The 26913-nt window shown below is 37.9% G+C and overlaps 2 protein-coding genes across 6 annotated transcripts in view; one reads left to right on the top strand and one right to left on the bottom strand.

Annotated features, from left to right (window-relative positions):
• The window catches only part of rasgrp3 (RAS guanyl releasing protein 3 (calcium and DAG-regulated)), a 43545-nt gene extending 26835 nt beyond the window's left edge, over positions 1-16710 (top strand). For 4 of the 5 annotated variants that reach the window (XM_057847565.1, XM_057847564.1, XM_057847566.1 and 1 more), the window contains exons 13-16: positions 3654-3801; positions 3986-4022; positions 5614-5763; positions 5846-7445. In XM_057847565.1, the coding sequence (XP_057703548.1) occupies positions 3654-3801; positions 3986-4022; positions 5614-5763; positions 5846-6267 (757 nt within the window). In that variant the 3' untranslated portion in view covers positions 6268-7445. Of the gene's footprint in view, positions 1-3653; positions 3802-3985; positions 4023-5613; positions 5764-5845; positions 7446-15658 lie in introns of those variants that run through there. The other variant, XM_057847567.1, reaches the window with a different exon arrangement.
• Positions 16711-18284: 1574 nt separating this feature from the next.
• Positions 18285-26913, bottom strand: part of cdh1 (cadherin 1, type 1, E-cadherin (epithelial)) — a 29305-nt gene continuing 20676 nt past the window's right edge. Inside the window, exons 14-18 of the mRNA XM_057847559.1 lie at positions 24530-24662; positions 23732-23950; positions 23506-23636; positions 23284-23427; positions 18285-19069 (exon numbers count right to left, since the gene is read on the bottom strand). Of these exons, the coding sequence (XP_057703542.1) occupies positions 18854-19069; positions 23284-23427; positions 23506-23636; positions 23732-23950; positions 24530-24662 (843 nt within the window). The 3' untranslated portion in view covers positions 18285-18853. The remainder of the gene's footprint in view (positions 19070-23283; positions 23428-23505; positions 23637-23731; positions 23951-24529; positions 24663-26913) is intronic.

Here is a 26913-nt window from a genome sequence, read left to right as displayed (position 1 = left end):
CCCTTTATGTGCCCCTACAAAACAAATATCCAAAAAGTCCAAAAGTATTGAATTTTGTTTAATGAAGGAGGATACACTGCCCTCTGGTGACAGTGTTGGTCTGGCTATACTGTTGCCTTAGACTTAGAAGCGACTCCGAGATCTGACATGAATAAAGAATAGCTGTGCTCTGGTTTGGCCCACATTAGGCTGAATGTTTTTTCGGCTAATTTATGTTTCTGTATGCATTTGGAATAAGATTTACAGCTACAGTTTGTGGAGTTGCGTTTGAGCGTTTTGGTATGTGAATTGTAAATTCATCAAAATTCATAGCATTTAAGATAGCTGACTTTTGTGAGGCAAATTAGGCTAATTTAATCTACTAAATTTACGTATTGATCAGACTAGATGGACATTTGAAGATGGATATTTGAACACCAATTGTTTTGTGTCAAGTGTTTCATTGGTAAAATTAGGGTTGTTCCGATCATGTTTTTTGCTCCCGATCCGATCGTTTTAGTTTGAGTATCTGCCGATCCCGATATTTCCCTCCCGATTTAATTCCAATCATTCCCGATAATGTTTCCCGATCATATACATTTTGGCTATGCATTAAGAAAAAAAAAAGAATAAAACTCGGACGAATATATACATTCAACATACAGTACATAAGTACTGTATTTGTTTATTATGACAATAAATCCTCAAGATGGAATTTACATTATTAACATTCTTTCTGTGAGAGGGATCCACGGATAGAAAGACTTGTGACTTTGTATATTGTGACTAAATATTGCCATCTAGTGTATTTGTTGAGCTTTCAGTAAATGATACTTTAGCCATGCCCAAATGCATGATGGGAAGTGGAACCATGACTGTGCGTAGTGCTACCAATTGAAATATCTTCTCTGCGTTGGGAAGTAACATAAGATGTTAAGAAAAAGATCAATTGCTACCTTGCTTCCCCACATTATTTCCCATGATGTTTCTAATCGTTGGGAGAGGGATTGTAAGGCTTTAGCCAATTAAAAAAAGGCTCCAAAGGCGGCCAAAATTCACTCTACTCAATTTACACTGCCTTTTATCTCTCTATAAAGGTAAAACGGCGCCTTTACAGATTAAGCGCGACAATATGTGAGTGGGTCGTGCAGCGCATGCATTAATTGCGTTAAATATTTTCCCGCGATACATTTGTAAAAAAATTAATTACCGCCGTTATCGGGATAAATTTGATAACCCTACCTTAAGCCTAAACTAAAGACTCTGGATGATTGTAACATATTATGTTTGTAACGTTAAATACAATTAGAAAGTGATTTAATTAAAATATATATATATATATATATATATATATATATATATATATATTAAAAAAAGGCATGGCCGATATTTTTTTGTCGATTCCGACACTTTGAAAATGACGTGATCCCCAACTATCGGGACATCTCTAGTTAAAATGCGTGTCGTTTTGAACATAAGTGTACATATTTGTGTTACAGCTTTACAAATTGTCAAAAGTGAAGGAAGTCAAAAGCTTCAAAAAGCACAATTGCCTTGTTTCCTGTCTGTTAAGCTGAACAACTTCACGTTTAGTGAGGACAGAACACATCATATTAACAAAGTAAAAAAAAAGATACTGTAAGGTACAATAAGGTACTGTTTATGCGACCAAAAAAAAAAAAAACTGGAGACTAGAGACAAAATTACACACGAGACTCCGATGTCATAAGGTCGAAATTGCGTAAGTCATGTACGTCGTAACCTGGGGACTACTTGTATAGGATAGTTTAAACAACAACAACAAAAAACACTCCTTAACCCCGTCAGACCTGCATTTTTTCTGCTGGGCAAAAAAAAGTCTGCACTGATTTTTACTCAAACACCAGAACAAAATGCAATTTATTGGTTATTTTTAATGAGAAATGAGCACTTTAAGTTATACTTTTTGAAGTTGCGTTTTGGTCAGCCATTTTTAAAGAGCAAAAAATAGCAAAGAGCCAAATCTCGTGATTTTGATTCCGATGGGTGAAGTTTCATCCAATCATCTCCCAGAAGTGGCAACAGCAACTAAATTCAGTGTATTTATTGGTTATGAGACACAAACGTGTCATGTCCTTCAGCAGCTTGCTTAGGGCTCAAGGGGTTAAATAAGGGTTTAATTCAATTCTACTGCACTTTAAAGAAATATTCACATTTAATATAAGATAAATGTTTGCAAAGAAGTAGCTACAAAATATCTAATGCCAATCAATTGTAGATAAAGTTGACTAAAACTGAACTGTACCTAATAAATGATAAATTATTATCGTAAAGAATAATGATCTAAATAACGAAACAAAAACAAACAAAAAAACTATAGAATCACTAGAGAGCCCACACACCACAATTTGAGAACTATAACTAAAAAACAGTTTTTCAGTGTTTTAACTTATTGAATGCATTTCTTTGTTAGTTTATGATTAGGGTTGTTCTGATCATGTTTTTTTTGCTCCCGATCCGATCCCGATCGTTTTAGTTTGAGTATCTGCCGATCCTGATATTTCATGATCCGATTGGTTTTTTTTTTACTCCCAATTCAATTCCAATCATTCCCGATAATTTTTCCCGATCATATACATTTTGGCAATGCTTTAAGAAAAAAATGAATAAAACTCGGACGAATATATACATTCAACATACAGTACATAAGTACTGTATTTGTTTATTATGACAATAAATCCTCAAGATGGCATTTACATTATTAACATTCTTTCTGTGAGAGGGATCCACGGATAGAAAGACTTGTAATTCTTAAAGGAGAAATGTGACTTTGTATATTCTGACTAAATCTTACCATCTAGTGTATTTGTTGAGCTTTCAGTAAATGATACTGCAGCCCTTCAACCCAAATGCATGATGGGAAGTGCAACCATGACTGTGCGTAGGGGCACAATTGATATATCTTCTTTGCGTTAGGAAAGAACATAGGGTGTTAAGAAAATGATCAACTACTATCTTTCTTCCCCACATTGCCTCCCACGTTAATATTAATTGCTGAGAGAGGGAAAGTAAGGCTTTAGCCAAATAAAAAAAGGCTCCAAAGGCTGTCAAAATTCTCTCTACTCATTATACGCTGCGCTTAGCTCTACATACTGGTAAAACGGCGCCTTTATAGATTGAACGCGACAAAGCGTGAGTGGGTCGTGCAGCGCATGCATTAATTATTTAAAGTGATTAATTAAGAAAAAATAATTACCGCCGTTAACGCAATAAATTTGATAGCCCTACTTGAAGCCAAAACTACTATGGATGAGTGTAAGACATTTTGTCTGTGACGTTATGATTTAAATAAAAAAAATACAGTATATATATAAAAAAAAAAAAAAAAAAAAGGCATGTCCGATATTTTTTGCCGATTCCGATACTTTGAAAATGACGTGTTGATCGGCATCCCGATTGATCAGGACATCTTTATTTATGATCATTTGACTTCTTACTGAACCTGAATATCTGTGATTAATACACGTACATGAGCAATGAAATGGTATAAACAACAGCGTGGTGTCTGCCGGACAATTTCTATAAATATCGCAATATGCAGACATGTATACCGGATCGACTTGAGTAACCATATTGTGTACTGTTTACATGACTTTGGTCTGTAAATGAGACTCTCTGCTGACTTCCTGTAACAGAGATGGGCTGATCAGTAAAGATGAGATGCTAGCATATTTCCTTCGAGCAAATCCACTGCTCCAGTGTAAAATGGGTCCGGGATTCCTCCATAACTTCCAGGAAATGACGTTTCTAAAGCCAACCTTCTGTGAACACTGCGCTGGATTTGTACGTATATAACACTGAGCAAAATTTTCAAAAGTCAAGCATGTTTCTTCAATGTAATTACTTTAGATTTCACATATACACGATAGCAAAGTGACAAAGAACGAATTCTGTTGTTTTGTATGTTGTGCACTAACTGTTGCGTTGCTTGTAAATCTTGCTAATTTATTTGAATCTTCTCCAACAGCTCTGGGGCATCATCAAACAAGGCTACAAGTGCAAAGGTAATTTAAAAATACACAGTCCCTGACAGTCTGGTCGCTTATCCATTTTGCAGAAGCAATTGCTAATAACTAGGGCTGTCAAAATCATCGCGTTAACGGGTGGTAATTATTTTTTTAAATTAATCACCTTAAGATATTTGACGCATTTAACGCACATGCCCCGCTCAAACAGATTAAAATGTCAGCACAATGTCATGTCCATTTGTTACTTGTGTTTTTTGGTGTTTTGTCGCCCTCTGCTGGCGCTTAGGTGCGACTTATTTTATGGGTTTCAGCACCATGAGCATTGTGTAATTATTGACATCAACAATGGCGAGCTACAAGTTTATTTTTTGTTTGAAAATTTTACAAATTCTATTAAAACGAAAACATTAAGAGGGGTTTTAATATAAAATTTCTATAACTTGTACTAACATTTATCTTTTAAGAACTACAAGTCTTTCTATCCATGGATCGCTTTAACAGAATGTTAATAATGTTAATGCCATCTTGTTGATTTATTGTTATAATAAACAAATACAGTACTTATGTACAGTATGTTGAATGTATCCGTCTTGTGTCTTATCTTTCCATTCCAACAATAATTTACAGAACAATATGGCATATTTTAGAGATGGTTTGAATTGCGATTAATTACGATTAATTAATTTTTAAGCTGTGATTAATTAAAAATTTTAATCGTTTGACAGCCCTACTAATAACCTGACTTTTAATTATTCAATTGGTTTCAGAAATTGCTCATATGAAAGCTAAGACCCTCCAAAATTATTTTGAATGTAAAAAAATATATATTTGTTTCACTGAAAAAAGGTTTATCATTTAATGAAGACATAAAGGTCCAATTTTGGCAAGACAAAAGTTTTGTCGCCTACAGAAAGTAGTGTGAAAATTAAACAAAAAATGTACTTCAAATACATAAATATGTTACATAACATAAGCGAATTAAGTAGTGGTGCTGTGAGATCCAAATTTATTATTTTGTATGACTTCCATGGGCTTGAAGGACTGCATCCATGTGGTTCGGCAAGGATTCATACAATTTATTGATGAAGTCATCAGGAACATCAAAGAAAGCAGTCTTGCATGCCTCCCAGAGTTCATCAACTTTCTTAGGTTTCGTCTTCCATGCTTCCTCTTTCATCCTACCCCAGACATGCTCAATGATGTTCATGTCTGGTGACTGGGCTGGCCAGTCCTGGAGGATCTTGATCTTCTTTGCCTGGAGGAACTTTGAGGAAGAGATTGAAGTATGCGATGGAGCACCATCCTGCTTCAGAATTTGTCCCTTTTTATGGTTAGGAATGTAAGAGGCAGCTATGATTTGGTGATATTTCAGACTATTTACGTTGCCTCGACATACGAACACCTCGAAATTCGATCCTTTTGATAGCTGACGTAAAATTTGACTCGTCATTTGTCTCTACATATGACAACATCCCACTTTTACTGCAAATGAATATCGACTCCAAAAATCGGTTATCGGCACCTCTAACTACTAATAATCGGTATCGGTCCTGAAAAACTTATCGGCCGATCTGTATTGGAATTCATTTTTCTTCTTAAAACGCAATGTTTTCTATTTAATTGACAGACTGTGGTGTCAATTGCCATAAACAATGTCGGGAGCTGTTGGTCTTGGCTTGCAGAAAGCTGCTGCGTTCTGCTTCCTTCGGGTCTGTGACCCCTGATAGACACACACGCAACTCTTTACCCAGCAGCCCTGCCCTCACCACTTGTACAGGTGAGTCATAGTCTGATATTTCTGTCGAGCTGAATGAATAAACAAAAATATTTTTTAAAAATCGACATCGTCTTTCCTTCAGACAAGGACGAGGTGTTTAGCTTCCCTGCGACGACCTCAGCCAGTCCTATTCGAGATACTAAAAGCATCACCCTAATGACCGGCTCGGCCCAGAGGATCTCTGTGCGTCTGCTGAGGGCCACAATCAGCCAGGCTACTCAGACGGAACCTCTGTGGTCAGAACACAGCTGGGGGGTCACAGACAGCGGATCTCACACCTTCCCCAAAACAAAATATAGGACTCACAGAGAAACCTCGAAAAATCAAAACTCATGGGAAAACCAGGACAACAAGCAGCAGCGGACAGGTTTGATACAGTGCAGCGATAAATCTGGAATTATTCAGAAGATGGGTGTCCCTGGAGAACTTGTGCAGATTACAGATCACAGGATCCCACACAGAGGGAAGGTAATGGATGAAGTGTTTTGGGAAACAGGAATGTAATTTAGAGATTTTTTTGTGTGCAAAGCAAGGTCCTGGTTGCCTGGATATTAATCCAAGCAAGGTTGAAAGATTTCAGTGTGTACAGTACAATTTATTTTTGACATCAGCTTAACTGTATTTAACTCATTGAGTGTCCTTGACGGCAGCGCTGCCAACCTTCCCATTTAAAATTGATTGGACGTCTGGCACCATCAACGGCACTTAAACAAGAGCATTAACATCCAGTCTTCTCAGTTTAAAGAATTGGATGTCTAAAATCACCTTAGGGACATGTCAAAAAAAATCAACTAGGCATGTGCCGGTTACCGGTTTTACGGTTTACCGTGGTGTGAAACGTCGCGGTTTCCAAACCACTGCAATTTCCATCAGACCGTAGTACGGTATTCGCGGTTTTTCATGTGCCAAAAATGCAGCCAGAAGTGGCTTGGCGTGGCAGCGCTCACCCCCTCCCGTCTGCGTGTGAAAGTGACACTATCGGCTAGACAGCCAGCGAATCCAAAAACAAATACTCCAAACATAAGGCGTAAGCCTGTCGCAATATGCAATAATTCCATTTATCGCGCGATAAACAAAAATGAAGGCGGTAATTTTTCCGCTGCGATTTATCGCCTCGCGTGCATGTGCGTGCGCGCGTGCGGCAGACGTGCTGTTAAAAGTTCGGATTCCTCATTACCAACTGCGCAAAATGCATCTTCGTTGCAGGTCCGGACAAAAAATAGCGCCGGAGTAAATCGTTCCCATTATATCCTATTGTTCTACGTATACTGGCTGCGTCAGTGCTCCGGAGTGACTGTGGACCATCTATGGCGCGCCGGTGTTGTTGGCGTGTGGGCGCTCCCGTCAGGAGTGACATTTCACGCGGGGCGGTTATTTTTCAGCACAACACCGGATATTTGGGCGGCAAATTAAGAGCGTTGTGCTTCAAACTCGTCCTGTTTATGAAAGTCGCTTGTCATATGCTTGTGTTGTGTAGTAATGAGCAGACGTGACTTCAGCGGCGCTTGCTAACTTTTTTAAAGCGCGCACACACTAGATATCATGTTATGGCAAACTAGATGTGCTACGTCCATGCCATTGGCTATGTGAGCCCAGAGTGATTATGGGACACGTTGTCCATATACTACATCGATGAATTCTAAACTGTCATGACTGAATGCCAAATCAATCCATACCAGTGACTATAGATAATTGCCTCACTTTACAAACAGTAAAGATTGTTCTCAGCACTTTTATACAAACTTTTTTCAGCTCAGTAAGAAGTAAGCACATAAATATTATGCACTAAAATGCAAGGTTTATATGATGGCAATTTAATTTTTGCCCGTTAAAAAAAAAAAAAAAAAAAAAAAAAAAAACGAAACAAAAAATATAATTGTTGTTTTTTTACAGAGCATTAAATGTATTGAATTGGATCGAAAATCGTGTCACCCGTATCAAAAATCGTACCGAACCATGACTTAACTGTATCGTTGCATCCCTATGGAACACCATTGCAGAAGCTATGACGGGAAACGTTTTCGTTTGTCTAAATGCTTGAGTTATAAAGTGCAATTTTTTTTTTTTTTTTTTAAAAACACATTTTATATATTCTGTGTTTCTGTGCGGTATCAATATTGTCATTTTTTTACTTAAGAGGCATGGTCTATTGTTTTTAGTTGTGATTTCTTAAAAAGTATTTTTGAATTTAAGAGTAAATATCGCGTTTAAATGGGTGTACTTGATCTATTAATATATACTGTATTCTCACTGTGTTATTGTAAATTGGTTTTTTAAAAATGGGGGGGCGCAATAATATCGCATATCGCAATAATTTATGAGAATAATTATCGCACACTAAAATTTGATATCGCGACAGGCCTAATAAGGCGTACTTTTCTTCAATTTATTGAGCTCTCAAATCGTGGTAAGTGGGATATACAAAACGAATACATTTAAAACGTTGTACAATTGTATTTTTCATTGTGTGAGGAGCTTCAACAGATTAGCACCATGAAAAAGTTCGCCAAAAACAAAACACACATTTTCCTTTCAAATTCAATATACAAACTAACTAAAAGCTTACAAAGACGAATGTTAGCCTTGGCTTAGTTGGGAGAGCAACTCCGTCGAGTGTTACAGCCGCAGAGTGAGAAAACAAGCTTGATTTGCTTGAATGAAGGGATAGTATCAAAGATCGCTAATTGCGAAAGATGATCTTGCCTTAAGCACAAATCCACGTTTGCTGGATCAAGACTAGGTCTCACTCCCAATGTTTTTATTTATTTTTTAATTTTTTAAATTGTTTTAGATGAAACCTTTCCACAACAATATTTACATTTTAACTAACTTATACATTTTTAACTTAGTAACTTATGAATTCCTTGTGTTCTTTTTAACACAAAGGCATGACATCATGCAGACTAGAGTTGACACAGTGGCTGAAAATGGCGAAACGTCACTTGAGCTTTTCCACACTCAAAAAAAAAAGTCATGCAGTATAAATTTTTAAAAAATTTATTCAGAAGTGTTTTTACTTTTTTATAGAAATTATTTTGTTCTTGCTCTAATCTTGAGCAACTTGAGCTGTGGCTATGGGTATAGTCTGTAAGTTATATTTATTTTAATTTGATTTAAAATATTTGTTTTTTTTAATTGATAATTTATTTATTTTAATAATATATTCATGTTCCAATTTGCAACTATATTCTGAAAAATAAATCCTGTTCAATGGAAAAAAGTTATTTTTTTGACCCATTGATACCGTGAAACCGCGGTATTTTTGCTCATGGTTATCGTACCGTCAAAATCTCATACCGGCACATGCCCAGTCTCAACATTGGTACAGATGATCTTGCCAACAGCAACACCTGCATGTCCACTTTTTACTAGGGACCTGTTAATCATCAATTAACTATCTATAAAGGGGTAATCCTCAGTTCACTACATTTCTTACAGTTTAATTAAAGTGAACAGCGGAAATCATACAGGAGGATATTTCTCTCAATGCAGCTTCCTCCTCGAGTTTAAAAAAATTCACAAAGATGAATGTTATTTTAACTATGATCCAGGTCGGACTTTCAGTAGCAAAATTAGTGGTGTGTTCCCCATCTCCACAGCATTGACGTCTCTTTAAATTACTTACAGTGGCTGCTGCTGGCGGGGAAAAAAACCTTCTAATATCCCTCTTTTTCAAAGGGGACGGCATGTTGTATTTCTGTGAAAGCATGTAGGTGTGTGTGTGTGGGGGGGGGGTAAAGTCATCAGCCAATCAAATGTGCATTTGAGGGGAAAAAATGGACTGGCACATACAGCAGGTGAAAAGGGGTCAACGTAAGTCTGAACATAATGAAAACACTGTAATTCAGTTAATATGTTCAGGTCAATTCTATCCTTACAACATACGGGAAGACAATCTAAATGACCTATACAACTGAAGTCATTATATAATGCAAATAAGGTTGCTTAAAATTTGGTGGGGACAATTTGAGCATCTTGAAAAATTGGTAGTGATATGTCCCTACCGTCCCTATGCAAACCTACGCTCTTGATTGCAAGCAACTTTTAGGTGTATACTACCATCTAGTGTGCAGGAATATGTGGCGCCCATGCCTTCCCCCTATATAGTACCCTATACAGTACATAATGTCTTTCAAGAATTTAAACAATGCAGTTTAAACAGTTTTCCCCTCCCCTCAACCCAAGTAAATCCTTAAGAGACCTTTATCACCCAAGGAAAAAAAGAAAATTTATATTTATTGTATAATCTATCACGTACATATCTATATTTCCCATTATCCCTTAGAGAGAAAATGGCGTCAGTTCGCGCATGCGCAGTAGCAATCCGATAGCCCGTCACGATTGGGTAGTGACCATAGGCGGATCTACTATTCAGGCGAATCTGTTTACTTTCCATTCTTTTGCACTAGTAAATGCTATCAGCATTTAACCTCATTGTTTATTTGGGATTAATTATTGTTATTTACATGATTATTTGTACTTTAATAAAGAATTTAAGTGTTCCAAAATAGTTTTGTGAATTAATAAGCGTCAACAAAAATTTAATTGCTAAATTACTAAAAAAAAGAAAATTATTAAATTAGTCGATTAATCGTAAAACTAGTCGGCTGACTAATCAGGAGTCGTTTAGGACAGCCCTAGTGTACCAGAACATATTTCCTCCACACCCTTCTCACCTTTTTAACCCTTGACCCATGAAGAGGGCCCCAGGATATGTTCGCCTTAGGCCCCAAAATTGCCAAGTCCGCCACTGGTACTGACAGCCCCTAAATTGCCAAGTCCGCCACTGGTACTGACAGCCCCTAAATTGGTTTATATGTTAAATTCAGACATATAAAAACATTATTATTCAACCCACATGCCAGACCATTCGTAGAATAATTAATTTATATGTCCCAATCTCTCGCGTTTATAAGCATAAAGCCAACGGGGGAAGAGACGTAGCGCTGTCACGTGAACAGCCGCTTGCAGTAGGGTAGCCGTAATGCGCATGCGCGTTAAAATCTTCTTGCAATCAATTTTCAAGTGCATACCGCCATCAAATGGACAAAATGTGCAGCACCCTTTCCTGCAACCCTACAATCTATACATCAACTTAAATAATTTAAAAAGTGCTTTCCTTACAAACCTAACTTCCTCTCCCCTCACCGAAATTTAACCCTTCGGAGTCCAATCACGCTGTTAAAAATAAACCAAAAAGGTTTTTCAGGTATCTATAGCTTAACCTTTTTAGTCTTTGATCAGATATATGTAAGGAACGGTGTTATTGTTCGACACATGTACATTAAAATGGTTTCAGTATTTGAAGGCAACAAAAAAGTATTTTTTTAGGGCTGTCAAACGATTAAAATTTTTAATCGAGTTAATTACAGCTTAAAAATTAATTAATCGTAATTAATCGCAATTAATCGCAATTCAAACCATCTATAAAATATGCCATATTTTTCGGTAAATTATTGTTGGAATGGAAAGATAAGATGGATATATACATTCAACATACGGTACATAAGGACTGTATTTGTTTATTATAACAATAAATCAACAAGATGGCATTAACATTATTAACATTCTGTTAAAGCGATCCATGGATAAGAAGACTTGTAGTTCTTAAAAGATGAATATTAGTACAAGTTATAGAAATGGTATATTAAAATGCCTCTTAATGTTTTCGTTTTAATAAAATTTGTAAAATTTTCAATCAAAAAATAAACTAGTAGCCCTGTCCTCAATGTGTGTGAGCACACAAATTGACGGATAGCGAACACAAGTTCCAAAAAGAAATCAGACGGTGTGGCAAAGTTGCATGGGCTTTACTGAAGTCATCTCTTTTTGACAGGAGCACGTTTCTTGTAGTTTTGTAAAACTGAAAATAACAAGGCAATGTGTCAATAACTTGCATAAATCACAAAATAACATAAAATGTACACACACGTGTCCATTTGAGCAGTAGCACTAGCCAATTAGCTCACAAGCATCTAACAATGTAACCGCATTTCACCATATATGTGAACAAATTCAAATACACATCATCAATAACTATCGAATGCTCATGAATATAAACAAAGGAGGAATATTACTCACAAGCGATGCATGTATTAGACACAAACAGTGTGATGGGGCTATGAGAACTGCCACTGAATACTGGATGCGGACGTTAGCTGGTCTGAATAGCACTGTCTATTAGTGTGAGTTCGCGTCGACATATAATTACGTCAGAAAAGCGCGCCGAAACCCAAATAATCAGCTGCACTGAATCGCCAGCAGAGGGCGACATTACGCCACATAACATATGCAAGTCACACCCAAGCGCCAGCAGAGGGCGGAAAAACTCCATAAAACACAATTAACAAGTTGGCCTTTCACTGTACTGACATTTAAATCTGTCTGAGCGGGCCTAGTGCGTTAATTGCGTCAAATATTTTAACGTGATTAATTTAAAAAATTAATTAACGCCCGTTAACGCGATAATTTTGACAGCCCTAATTTTTTTTATCCTTCAATCTAACACGTACCTGTTTCCCTTCGTCCCTCGAGAGAATGGCGTCGGTTCGCGCATGCGCCGTAGCAATCCAGTAGCCAGTCACAATCGGGTAATGACATAGCCTTTGACGGACAAACTTGTCAGTTGTTTCGAGTTACGTCCTGGTACAAAGAGTGGCATGTCTTACCTGTAAAGTCAGTCACACCTCATAATACAAGTTACTTTCACTGCAAATATTACAATAAAACATTTTCTTTAAATAACTTGGCAACTCATTGACATTGGGGCGCCGTTTGTAAAGTAGCACATGCTGAAAATTACAACATTTCCTGGCATTTAGCGCCACACAGTGTTTAAAATGGTGCGAAATTTTTAGTCACTTTTTTTTTTTTGCACATTTATAACATTATTTAGCAACTTAAATATTTATTGACCTGGACCTGATTGTTTAATCCAGAACTAAATATTTAACTTAAATCTTAAATTTATATCCTATATGCTAAATGTTAAATCAGGAAACTGTCGGAACTAAATATTTAGCTTAATATGTAAATTCACATGACTGGTGATTGGAAGTAACAAAATAAAAGCTGGTGGAGCAGCTCAGACTGTTTACGTTGCATGAAAATGAATAAAACCTACTCAATGGTGGCAGTCTGCTCTTGGACATGAGTCATTGTGATACAAACAATATATAGGTAAAATACATATTTAGGAGAAACTATTTGAAGAGGATTTTGTGTGCGCCAGCTTTTATTTTGTTACTTCCGGTCTCCAGTCATGTTAATTGGCATATTAAGCTAAATATTTAATAGGGAATGGGACGTACTACGTCATTGTTTGGACCCGCCTCCATGCTGGCAATATAATTCACTTCCGGGCCGGCAGAATCAATGCGGATTGTAACGTGTGGTAGTGCTAAGCTAACTCTTTCGGTGTTTTAGAAAGAAAATATGGGTGCTTATTGTTGCGTTACCGGGTGCAACAGCGTCTCCTACGACAAAAAAAGGGGTGAGGAAAAATGGACTCACTTTTCACCGTTTTCCTGCATGGAGGACCAAATATCAGATCACGAAGGTACGACGGATGGCTGGATTGCAGCGGTTCGTCGGAAAAGCATTTCTTATGATCATATTTCTGCTGGAATGAGAGTGTATTCCCCTCATCTCTACTCTTGTAAGTTGAACGATTTATCCGTTTTGGTTTCAATACGTTTTTTGTTTTTGTTTTTTTCTTTACTGTTGTGTAAATCTGCCTCGGTAGCAATGCTAACCTACTCCTCCTCATCACCTACCTGTTGTGTTACTAGGAAAACCTGCATATGAAATGCTGACAACACATCCCGATTGGTCACCATATCTCTTCTTGGGTTATTCTGAGGTCAAGCGCACCACATCGGAGCGTTGAGAGGTTGGAAAGGCGAAGAGTGCACGCTGAAACTTCAGTTTGCTCTGCTCTTACAAACACGATCCCAAGTGTTATGAAAAGTCAATAAAATATGAATACCAAAACATGACTTGAACAACTCTTCTTGACAAACTGTAACTGCTTGTTGTTTACTTCAGGTCTTCATAATAAACAGGTGTAATAATTACAAAGTCAGGTGACTTAATTTTGTTATTCTATTTGGAATATGCATTGACAATTTTTGGACAGTGTTGTAGACAAGAACTGGGACTGATAAGTTGCAATAGATTTATTTCAAGTAATGCAATTTCTCCAATACGATATTTGAATTGACAGTTTAAAATCTTTAAATTAGTGCAAACAAGGCCCACCCTCTGACGGTGGCAGCAAATATTATATAATTATAAGTAATACACAAATACAAGATCACAATAAACGTGTCTTTGTCAAAGCAGTTTAAAACACTATTTACTGGCCTTGGGTAAATTGCCAGACAGGATAAATATGTGCTTTAAAGTTCTTGCATTTCCATTTTAAGTATTGCAAGTACTAGTCTCCAACACAGTATTTGAACTGACAGTTTAAAATCATTTTAGTACAAAATGGCCCACACTCTGGCAGGGGGCAGCAAATATTATAATACATAATACATTATAAAAAGCTATATACTATATAAATACAAGATCACAACAAAACCTGTATTTTTCAAAGCAGTTAAAAAACATCCAGTCGCCTTAGGTAAATAAAGGTGTATAAATATGTACTTTACAGTTCTTGCATTTCTATTTTAGGTATTGCAACTTTTCCAACACTATTTGAATTGACAGTCTAAAGTCTACATAAGTGCAAATAAGAATATTATAATTTAAAAATAATAATAGAATATATAAATTCAACTTTACAATGAAAGGTGTCTTTGTCAAAGTGGTTAAAAAAAAACGTCACTGGCCATAGTTAAATAGCCAGGCAGAATAAATATGTGCATTAAAGTTCTTGCATTTTCACAAGTTAAAAGCCCGCAGTTCATCGACGAGAAGGGCAGACCCAGATGGCGTCTGCTGCAGGGGCTTGTTTGAGTCCGACACAGGACAAATGGAACCACTCCATTGAACAAATTTTCTTTGTCAAATGATCCAAGAAGAGAGATGGTGACCAATCGGGATGTGTTGTCTGCAGGTTTACCTAGGAACACAACAGGTAGGGGAGTCGTAGTAGGCGAGCATTGCTACCGAGGCAGATTTACACAACGGTGTAAAAAAACAAAAACGTATTGAAACCAAAAGTGGATAAATCGTTCAACTTACAAGAGTAGAGATGACAGGAACACACTCTCATTCCAGCAGAAATATGATCATAAGAAATGCTTTTCCGACGAACCGCTGCAATCCAGCCATCCGTCGTACCTTCGTGATCTGATATTTGGTCCTCCATGCAGGAAAACGGTGAAAAGTGAGTCTATTTTTCCTCACCCCTTTTTTTGTCGTAGGAAACGCTGTTGCACCCGGTAACGCAACAATAAAGCACCCATATTTTCTTTCTAAAACACCGAAAGAGTTAGCTTAGCACTATCACACGTTACAATCCGCATTGACTCTGCCGGCCCGGAAGTGAATTATATTGCCAGCATGGAGGCGGGTCCAAACAATGACGTAGTACGTCCCATTCCCTATTGCAACCGTTTCCAGATTTAGCATTTAGGATATAAATTTAAGATTTAAACTAAATATTTAGTTCTGTATTTAAAAATTCAGGTCCAAAACTTATTTAAAAATAAATATTTAGGTTGCTAAATAATGTTGTAAATGTGCAAAAAAAAGTGACTCAGAAAATTTCACACCACGTTTTCAACACTGTGTGGCGCTAAATGTGAGAAAATGTTGTCGTAATTTTCAGCATGTGCTGCTCTACAAACGGCGCCCCATAATGGACTGAGTACTCCTAATCCTATAGTTTTGTGCCCGGGTTGTAAACTGTGAAAATTCCTGAAATATGTATTTCTTTTTATAGGACAGCTGACTTGTTGACAGATGTGTGAAACGTCAGTCTCCGAGGTCTAGAAAGCCCCTTAGGGCTCGGACCAGGAAGTTCTTCTGTCTGGGAGGATGCTTGGCTCTTTGATGTCCTCACTCAAGTTCTCTCTAGGCTCCAGGAAGGACAGCTAAACATGCCTGGTTTGGTCAACAACAGGGCAACGTAATCTGTAAGAAACCCTGAGGAGGAACATGGTGGATAGCAGAGTGGTCCTACAAGAAAACCTATCTCCAACCAAGGGAAATAATGAGGGACTTTATTCAGAGCGCTCTACAAAGGACAGTGTTTTAATGCTGGATGATTTTGAGATCATTCTTTAAAAGATTTTGAACAGTCCCTCAAAAAAAAAAAAAAAAGTCCAACAGTTGGAGACTTTTATTACTCTCCAGTTTAGGTCAACTGTAACACTAAACACAAAAGCTAATTAAACATACTGAACATTAAAATGCAAAATGTATTTTGTTTTCTTAATGCCCCTGCTTTCTTCATGCTACACAATGGAATTTGCCACTCAAGTGCTAACAAAAATTAGCATCAATCCACTGCATTTGTGGGGGAGTTTGCAGCGAATGAACCTTAATTTATTCGCTGCCACCATCCCAGTTCAAATGCATTGGACGTCTACTAGTGATAAGTTCCTTAGTTGGACAAAAGATTTTACAACCACTTCAGATTGTTCGAGAAGAAGCCAGTCACAAACAGTGCTGTTAATAACGGCTTTAGAATATAATGGCGTTACTAACGGTGTTCTTTTTTTTCAGTCGTGAGCAATCTAATTAATTACTTTTCTCATCTTGGCAGCGCCGTTACCGTTACTGAGGATTCTCGCAGTCTGACATGACGTCACCAGCCACAACAAAGTGTCGCCATATTCAAATGGGGGCAAAACAAGAGTCACAAGTAGGCATGTGCCGGTATGAGATTTTGACGGTACGATAACCGTGAGCAAAAATACCGCGGTTTTACAGTATCACGGTATTGCAATTATAGCTCCAAAATTTGTTATTTTGAGAGGTATGGGTTAAAGGAAGAAAAAAAAAAAAAAACTTTTTTCCGGGATTTTTTTTATTTCTCAGAAAATATTTGCAAATTGGAAAATGAATTTGTTAAAAATAAACAAAAAAAGTATTTAAAATAAAATTAAAATAAATAGAACTTCTAGACTACCCACAGCCTGTCAGCCACAGCTCAGGTTGCTCAAGATTGGAGCAAGAACTAAATTATTCATATAAAAAGGTAAAAACACTTCTAAATAAAAATATGGACTGTACTTTTTGTTTTTTTCTTTGAGGGGGCAAAAGCTCAAGTTACGTTTCGCCATTTTCAGCCACTGTGTCAACTCTAGTCTATATGTCATGCCTTTGTGTTAAAAAGACGCAGACTTCATAAGTTAATAACTTAGTTAAAAATGGATAAGTTAGTTAAAATGTGAATGTTGTCGTGTAAAGGTTTCATCTAAAAACACTGGGAGTGAGACCTCTCCTTGTCCAGCAAGCGTACATTTATGCTTAGGGCAAGATCATCTGTTGCAATTAGCGATCTTTGATGTTGTCCCTTTTCCTTCATTCAAGCTTGTTTCTCAGTGGCCGTGAGATTTATGACCTCGACTAAGTTGCTCTCCCAACTAAGACTAGGCTAACATTCGTCTTTGTAAGTTTTTAGTTAATTTGTATTTTGAATTTGAAAGTAAAAAAGGGGGTTTTGTTTTTGGCGAACTTTTTCATGGACGACTTCCTCACATTCAGTTGTGTTTGTGCTAATGAAGCTACTCACACGTGTAAAATACTATTGTACAACATTTTAAAACTATATATTTCAGTTACCATGATTTGAGACCTCCATAAAGTCACTGACACGCACACACATCAACAAGGGAGGAGTGAGCGCTGCCGCTCCAAGTTACTTCTGGCTGCATTTTTGAGACTTGTAAAATAGCAATTACCGTACTACGGTATGACGGAAAATTTTTGTGGTTTTGAAATCGTGACGTTTTCATACCATGGTAAACCTTGAAACCGGTAACCAGCACATGCCTAATATATATAGAGAACTAGATGCGAAATGACACACGGGGGCGTTAGCAAAATGTACAGTATAGGAACTAGATGCGTTAGTAAACAGCCGCCATCTTAAAGCAGTAGACTTCTTAGGAAGGCTCTGCTGTAGAGAACCTTCCTAGCGAACCCAAGTTACTTTTTATCTAAAATACTCCTAAATTGGCAAAATCTTGACTTGAATCTATCTTTAAATGATGAAACAGTTTTAAAACTTCCACATATCAAAAGTAGACAGAAGGGAAGTAATGCAATAATGGGAGCAATTTTAACAACTTTTAGCGGTTGATTCAGGGTAAAGGGTATGTTAGGGTAAAGAATTGGGCTAGGGCCAATTGTCCCAAAAACCTTTTAAATCACATATTGTGACGTAAGTTTTTTTTGAGGGAAAAAAACCATGAAAATGATCACCAGTTACTTTGCCAAGCAACTAATTACTCTTACATTCAGGTAACTGAGTTACTAACGCAATTACTTTTTGGGAGAAGTAATTTGTAACTAATTACTTTTTTAAAGTAAGATTAACAACACTGGTCACAAACCAATAATTGCTTTAAGACAACTTTATAAAAAATGCAAATCTAACATGTTTATAATACATTCCTTTTAAAGCAACAGCAAAACAGTGTTATAACAAAGAAATAGAAAAGACTCCATCCTGGTAATTTAGAATTGCATCATCCAAGATCGATAAACAAAACAATGACATTTGTAGTCGTAGTTCAATTGTTTTCAAGTAAAATGCATTGCCAAAATTAACTTTTGATTTTATCAGCGCAACCGTGTATTTCTAGGCTCACCGTGTCTATTGCAATAATATTGGCTCAAAATTCAAAAATATTCACAATATGAGACCTTATAACAATTACCAAACAACAACAAAAAAGCCTTCGTACCAAACCTGGATGTCAAAAAGGACATCTAAATATTATGAACAGGTGGATGGACTACAAAACAAAACCCAGAATGCCTTCTTTGGCTCTCAAACGGTTGCTTTTTATGGCAACAGCAATGTGCAGTGAACAATCTGAATGTTTGAATTCGGTCTATGCTTACACGACACATTCAGGCACAATCCATTCACGCGTTCTTACATCCATTCTACTGTTTGGTGCATTTACAGCATGTCGTCATCGTCCTCTCCCCCGAACATGTCGGACAGCTTTTTGAATCGAGGCCCCCATTCACCGAGGTGGTCGTAGTCCTGGTCTCCGCTACTGTCAGAGTTCAGAGTGGACAAGCTACCAGCGTCTGAGCCGCCGCCCTCGTAGTCAAACACCAGCAGGGAGTCGTAGGGGGGCGCTGTTGGGTCATTGTCAGCAGCCTTCAGGTTCTGCAAGGAAGCGCACACACTAATGAGTTGAGAAAAGCACTGACGTCTGAGAGGAAAACAAAACACCGCTCATTCACCGTGTGTGGGTGTAATTACTAGGAGTGGGAAGCTCTTGGTACCTCACGATACAATACGCGATACAAAACTCACGATAACGATCTGACGATACGGCGATAAAGCGATTATCGATACATTATCAGCAAATCCTTCTAAGATATTCTACAAACAACTAATAAACAGAAAAACAAGCTTCTGCTGTGAATTTGAATGAGTTTATCACTTGTAGACGTCCAATCCGTTGAACTGGGAGGGTGGCAGCGAATGAACGTTCGTTCATTCGCTGCCATCCCTCCCACTTCAAACGGATTGAACGTCTATGGCCGTCAGTGGCAGCCAATGCCAGGCAATGAGGTAATTTTGGGCCATTTAAGGTCATTTAGCTGTTGATTTTGGGGTTATTTTATGGGTCACTTCCTGTTTATTTTGAGTTACAGAACAGGAAATGACCTGTAAATGCCCTAAAATGAACCGCAAGTAACCTGTAAATACCCTGAAAAACGGACAATGACTGAATGCTGTGGTTTCGAATGAACGAACGTTCCCAGTCTAAATGGATTTGGCGTCGTGCACCGTCAATGCAGCTTTAAAGTTACTAACTGAGACACTATTATGGTGGAAGATTTTGTTAGCAACTTGTTGATTCCTTTTTATTTTATTTTGATAGACATTGACACCTTTTTAAAACGATATCTCGATTCTTGGCAGGAGCATATCGATAACCTTTTGGGATACAAAGTATCACGCTATATCACCATTTCGATATTTTGTCACACTCCTAGTAATCAAAAACACAAATTTGTGATTACATACACAGTGAATGATCAAATACATTTGGGAGGACTCTGCAAACAAAATAATGAACTTCTTTTAACCAATATTTAGCATATATTGAAACTACAGTCAGCCTTTACCGCAATTTACACATATTGTCAAAGGTTTTAGTCATCTCTCAGTTAAATCCACAGTGGTCACATAAATGTAGTCTGTAACAACATGGTAAAATAATGGCACCTACTAGGGCAGGACAATATTTTAAATTGAGATTAATCGTGTGCGATTAACTGTTATTAATTGCACTGTCCTACACACAATGATGATTACTAGGCCTGTCGCGATAACAAATTTTAGTGTGCGATAATTATTCTCATAAATTATTGCGATATGCGATATTATTGCGCCCCCCCCAATTTTTTTTAACCAATTTACAATAACACAGTGCGAATACAGTATATATTAATAGATCAAGTACACCCATTTAAACACGATAAATATTTACTCTTAAATTCAAATATACTTTTTAAGAAATCACAACTAAAAACAATAGACCCTGCCTCTTAAGTAAAAAACAACAATATTGATACCGCACAGAAAAAAAAAAAAAAAAAAATTGCACTTAATAACTTAAGCATTTAGGAAAATGAAAACATTTCCCGTCATAGCTTCTGCAATGGTGTTCCATTGGGATGCAACGATACAGTTAAGTCATGGTTCGGTGCGAATTTTGATACAGGGGACACGATTTTTGATCCGATTCAATACATTTAATGCTCTGTAAAAAAAATAATTGTATTTTTTTTTTTTTTTTTTTTTTTTTGCTATCAAGCAAAAATTAAATTGCCATCACATAAACATGCATTTTAGTGCATAATATTTACGTGCTTACTTCTTACTGATATGAAAAAAATTTGTATTAAAGTGCTGAGAACAATCTTTACTGTTTGTAAAGTAAGGCAGGGCACACCGTTGATTGCTACAGCTCTCTTAGCAGCCAGGTTTAGTACATGAGCAAGACATCCTATTTATGGTCCGAATCCATCTGTGTCACGTACTGAATTAACAATATTTGCAACATTATCTATAGTCACTGGTATGGATTTATTTGGCCTTTTTAACCTCATGTGACAAATAACAGTTTAGAATTCATCGATGTAGTATATGGACTACATGTCCCATAATCACTCTGGGCTCACGTAGCCAATGGCATGGAAAGTAGCACATCTAGTTTGCCATTTCATGATATCTAGTGTGTGCGCGCAACCGCGCATTAAAAAAGTTAGCAAGCGCCGCTGGAGTCACGTCTGCTCATTACTACACCAGCATATGACGGCTTTCATAAACAGGACGAGTTTGAAGCACAGCGCTTTTAATTTCATTCAGCTGTTCGTTGTCAAAGTGAGGTTATTCGTAGCAGCCAAGTCGGTGACAATGTTTTGGAGGACTTCGTTGTAAATATCCAGCGTTGTGCCGAAAAATAGCCGCCCCGCGTGAAATGTCACTCCTGACGGGAGCGCCCACACGTCAACAACACCGGCGCGCCATAGATGGTCCACAGTCACTCCGGAGCACTGACGCGGCCGGTATACGTTGAACAATAGGATATAATGGGAACGATTGGCTCTGGCGCTAGTTTTTGCCGGACCTGGAACGAAGATGTATTTTGCGCAGTTGGTAACGAACTTTTAACAGCACGTCTGCCGCACGCGCACACACACGTGCACGCGAGGCGATAAATCGCAGCGGAAAAATTACCGCCTTCATTTTTATATATCGCGCGATAAATGAAATTATTGCATATTGCGACAGGCTTAATAATTACAGGTAGTCACTGAGTTATGAACGAGTTTCGTTCCTACGCTGGCGACGTTACCAGAATTTCCGCGTACAGTGATCCCTCGCTACTTCGAACCCTCAGTCCATCGCAGATTTTTCTGTACCGAGCGCGATCGCGTTGTCTGACCCTCCCTCTCCCTGCTCTTTGTTCGTCAGAGTGAACTGAAGTTGCTCATTAAAATAAACGATGACTGACAGACTGTTAAGCTTTGATGTTGCCATAGAACTGAGTTTCACAGTCCCGCATGCCTCAATCATCGTTGAACTTGTTAAACAGTTACTGTGGCAACTCATTGCAAGTTTGCAGCAGGAGCAGATTTGAGTGGACTCACTATGAAGCATTTAATAAATACAAGCATTTTTTCACTTTTTTTTTTTTTAAAAATGGATTAGGCGTCTACTTTAGTTTAAAAATAAATCTGTGGGAAAGTAACACATTTAAAACTTAACACAATTATTACATTTAAAGTGCTTGAAAACCATTTACCTGTATTAATATATGTATGTTTTTTTTAATTATACTTAAAAAAAAGGTAAAAACATGTCACACTGTATGTATTTTTTCAATGATAAATCTGAATAAATACATTGAACACAAACATTTTTTTTGGGAAGGGCCCATTAACAGCGAAAAACGAGGGATCTTTGTAAATCGGAATTAACCCTTTAAATAGCCCTAAATCTCAAAATAACTGTTCAAAAGTATTGTATTTTGTTTCATGATGAAGGATACACTGCCGTCTGGTGGCAGCCTTGGATCTGGCTGGACTGTCACCTTTTATGACTGAGGATCAGACTCGTCTGACATGTATAAAAGACAGCTGCGCTCTGGTTTGGCTCACATTAGGCTGTAAGTTGTTTCAACTAATATATATTTGTGTATGCATTTGTAATTAAGTTTAGCGTTACGGTTTCTGGAGTTATGTGTGAGCGATTTGCTATGAGAATTGTAAATACGTAAGCATTCGTAGCATTTAAGCTAGCGGACTCTTGTTAGGCAAATTAGGCTAATTTAATCAACTAAAATTTACATATTGATCAGACTAGATGGACGTTTCAACACCAATTCAAACACTGCTAGAAAACAAATAGAATTTTTTTTTTTTTTACTCAATACCTTTACCTGGGGTAAAAAAAAAAAAAAAAAAAAAAAACCTTCATTTACATCAATATACACTATACACTTTTTTAAAAATGATCTTTTGTTTAGGGTTTTTTTTTTCTTTCTTTCATCCTGCAACTGGAAAAACAAGATATGAAAAACTGGGGGGGACTCAAGAAAATTAAGATTAAAAAGTAGAAAATCTAAATTCTTGATGACCTTTTTATCCTTCCGCTGTGAATTTAAGTTTTTTACTAGTTCAATGAATTGTACGCCTATCGCTGTCAACAGCAGCCAATGACTTAAAAAAAAAAAAAAAAAATCAATTCCAAAACAACTATAATCTTACTGCATATACCTTGATTGTATATGTATCCATCACTCACAACATCTGAAAACACGCGGGCCATTTGTACTGCTATATCAAATGTGCTTGACTTACATCGTCGATGAAGTTGCCGATTTCCTCCGGGTTGGCGGGACGAGGACGGTACTGCGGAGCGGTCAGGAAGATCGGCTTCACGTCGTTCCTGAACACCTCAGGACGGTTGTCCAAACCTTGGTGGAGTACACCGAGATCATAGTCCTGGAAGATGCATAGATCACAGCGATTAAAAAGAGCAGGTAATATTTTTTTTCTCATTTAATAAGACAACCTGTTTACCTGATCATCCTCACCACCTCCTTCCTCATCATAGTAATAGATGTTGTCCCTGACGTCATCTTCCTGCAGTAAAGGCTCCTTTACTTCTCCCCTTCTGCGCCTTGCAAACAGCAGCAGGAGCAGCAGCAGCACTGAGCAAACCGTAAAAAGACAATAAGCAACATTATCAATTGAGAGGCAGACTTGAGAACTGCACGATAAAAGCAAAGACCAATGTCAAACTCACAGAGAAGCAAAAGGATTCCTCCCAGAATTCCCAGGATAACAGGCAGGTCGGCGCCGCCCGCCACACGCCCTTTGCAGACCACGTCTTCCCCGGTGCAGTCGCACACTTTGGCCTGAACTGTGCTGTCCTGTTCTAACCCCTGGTTGTCTCCCACTCTAAGAACCACAGTGTACTCGCCGCTTGGTAGTTCCGTGGCCAGATTTAGGATTATGCCTGTTTCTGTTGCAACAAGAGAATTTGCGTCACTACCGTTCCTTTAATGACGCGTTTGCATCAAGATTGTTCCAATACAGGTAGTCCCGGGTGACGAACAAGTTCCATTCCTACACTGGCGGTGTGAACCGAATTTCCGCGTTAGTAGGAAATAACCCTTTAAGTATCCCAAAATAATATGTTTAGTCTAGGTCCGTTCCTCATTGCGTCCCGAAGACCGTGCTGACTGTGTTTTAGGTCCGCTTTACTTGACATATTTCAATAATCGGAATTTGGATGTTCGTGACTCGTTCTCGCATCTTCCACGACCGAATCAAGAATAATCTAAGAATCAGAAATTTCGCACACCTCCAGTTGCGAAAGAACAAGTTATATATCAATAAAGTAAAAAAATAAGATACTGTGAGGTAAAATAAGGCACGGTTTGTGGTACATAAATTTAAAAAAAGAAAGACAAAATGACCGACCAGACTCCGCGGTTGCAAAGTCGAAATCGCATAAGTCGTCGAGAGTGCATCGTAACCCAGGGACTACCTCTATTGACAGATTAAGTTTACGTTAGAAATTTTTTTAGATTGAATTTACTGGAATCATTCATTCTAGCAGTCCAGTTGGTCTTTGACATGCCGTCTAAAGAAACTCTGTATGGAGCAGTATTGCCAGGTCCATCTTTGTCAATCACTGACAACAACTGAGGAGCAGATTCTTTGTTGCACACCTAGGGGAAATAACAAGATTCAGCGATGTGGGATACAGTAAAAACGACTAACATGACCCATTAATTAAACTATATAGGCTCTCATTAATTTTCCTACGATACATATATTGAACTACAGAATTCTTCATTGGTACCTCAAGATACGAAATTAATTCGTTCCGGAGTGGCTTTCGTATCATGGTTTTTTCATGTAATGACTTGTGTTTCATGTGTATATCGCCTAATAGGTTCCAAGCTTGACTAAAAACACTTTAAATTGTTGTCATGCTGTCATGCTGATTGCCTATTTTTATTTCTCATGTTTTGTCACCCCCTAGTGGTTCTTAACCGTAACTAGTTCGGCTCATATCACATAACTACTCGCGCTCATAGCAAACTGAGTGCTAAAAGACTAATTTCGGCAGCCATTGCTCGCTATTCCATCTCACTGTTTGTGCCTTGATAAAGCATTGCTTTTAAGTTATATTCTTTTGCTTCATATACAGGACTGTCTCAGGAAATTAGAATATTGTGATAAAGTTCTTTACTCTCTGTAATGCAATTAAAAAAACAAAAATGTCATACATTCTGGATTCATTACACATCAACTGAACTATTTCAAGCCTTTTATTATTTGAATATTGCTGATTTTGGCTTACAGCTTAAGAAACCTCAAAAATCCTATATCAAAAAATTAGAATACTTCCTCAGACCAAGTAAAAAAATAATTTTATAACAGCAAAACTAAATCAAACATTTGAAAATGTCCATTGATGCACTCAGTACTTGGTTGGGAATCCTTTTGCACGGATTACTGCATCAATCCGGCGTGGCATGGAGGCAATCAGCCTGTGGCATTGCTGAGGTGTTATTGATGCCCAGGATGCTTCGATAGCGGCCTTCAGCTCATTTGCATTTGTAGGTCTGGTGTCTTTCATCTTCTTCTTAACTATACCCCACAAATTCTCGATGGGGTTCAGGTCAGGGGAATTAGCAGGCCAATCAAGGACAGTGATGCCATGGTCAGTGCACCAGTTACTGGTGGTTTTGGCACTGTGGGCAGGTGCCAGATCATGCTGGAAAATGAAATCCTCATCTCCATAGAGCTTTTCAGCAGATGGAAGCATGTAGTGCTCTAAAATCTCTTGGTACACAGTTGCATTTACTCTGGACTTGATGAAACACAGTGGACCAACACCAGCAGCTGACATGGCTCCCCAAACCATTGCTGACTGTGGGAACTTCACACTGGATTTCAAGCAACTTGGATTTTGCTCCTCTCCAGCCTTTCCCCAGACTCTGGCGCCTTGACTTCCAAATGAAATGCAAAACTTGCTTTCGTCTGAAAAGAGGACTTCGGACCACTCTGCAACTGTCCAGTGCTTCTTCTCCATAGCCCAAGTCAGACGCTTCTTCCGTTGTCTTGAGTTCAGAAGTGGCTTGACCATGGGAATACGGCTATTGTAGCCCATTTCCCGGACACGTCTGTGAACTGTGGCTTTTGATACCTGGACTCCAGCTTCAGCCCACTGTCTTTGAAGCTCCCCCAAATTCTGGAAGCGGCTCTTCTTCACAATTTTGTTAAGGCTGCGGTCATCTCTCTTGGTTGTGCAGCGTTTCCGGCCACATTTTTCCCTTCCAACAGACATTTTGTGGATATGCTTTGAAACTGCACTCTGTGAACAGCCTGCTCTTTGAGAAATTTCTTTTTGTGTCTTACCCTCCTGATGGAGGGTATCAATGATGGTCCTCTGGACAGCAGTCAGATCAGCAGTCTTCCCCATACTTGTGATTTAGTTTACTGAACCAAGCTGAGTGTTTTTAAGGCTCAGGAAACCCTCGCAGGTGTTTCGAGTTAATTAGATGATTCAGGTGATTAGTTGAATAGCCTACTTGTATACTTTTTCATGATATTCTAATATTTTGAGATAGGATTTTTGAGTTTTCTTAAGCTGTAAGCCAAATTCAGCAATATTAAAATAATAAAAGGCTTGAAATAGTTCAGTTGATGTGTAATGAATCCAGAATGTATGACATTTTTGTTTTTTTAATTGCATTACAGAAAGTAAAGAACTTTATCACAATAATCTAATTATCTGAGACAGTCCTGTACATGAGCATTTTGGTGTGTAGATTTCAGTCAAATAAAGTTAGACGTTGGAATGCCATTACCCAGCGTGCAATGGAATTACTCATGGGCTCATGTTATAGACAAGGAAGTGCACTCAACACTGGGTGACTGGTAAAGTGAAAACGAAAACGTTTGTGCATG

The sequence above is a fragment of the Corythoichthys intestinalis genome, chromosome 10, assembly GCF_030265065.1.
Source record: "Corythoichthys intestinalis isolate RoL2023-P3 chromosome 10, ASM3026506v1, whole genome shotgun sequence".
Classification (NCBI taxonomy): Eukaryota; Metazoa; Chordata; class Actinopteri; order Syngnathiformes; family Syngnathidae; genus Corythoichthys; species Corythoichthys intestinalis.
Note: the sequence above shows the minus strand (reverse complement) of the source record. Positions and strands in the feature narration are given on the sequence as shown.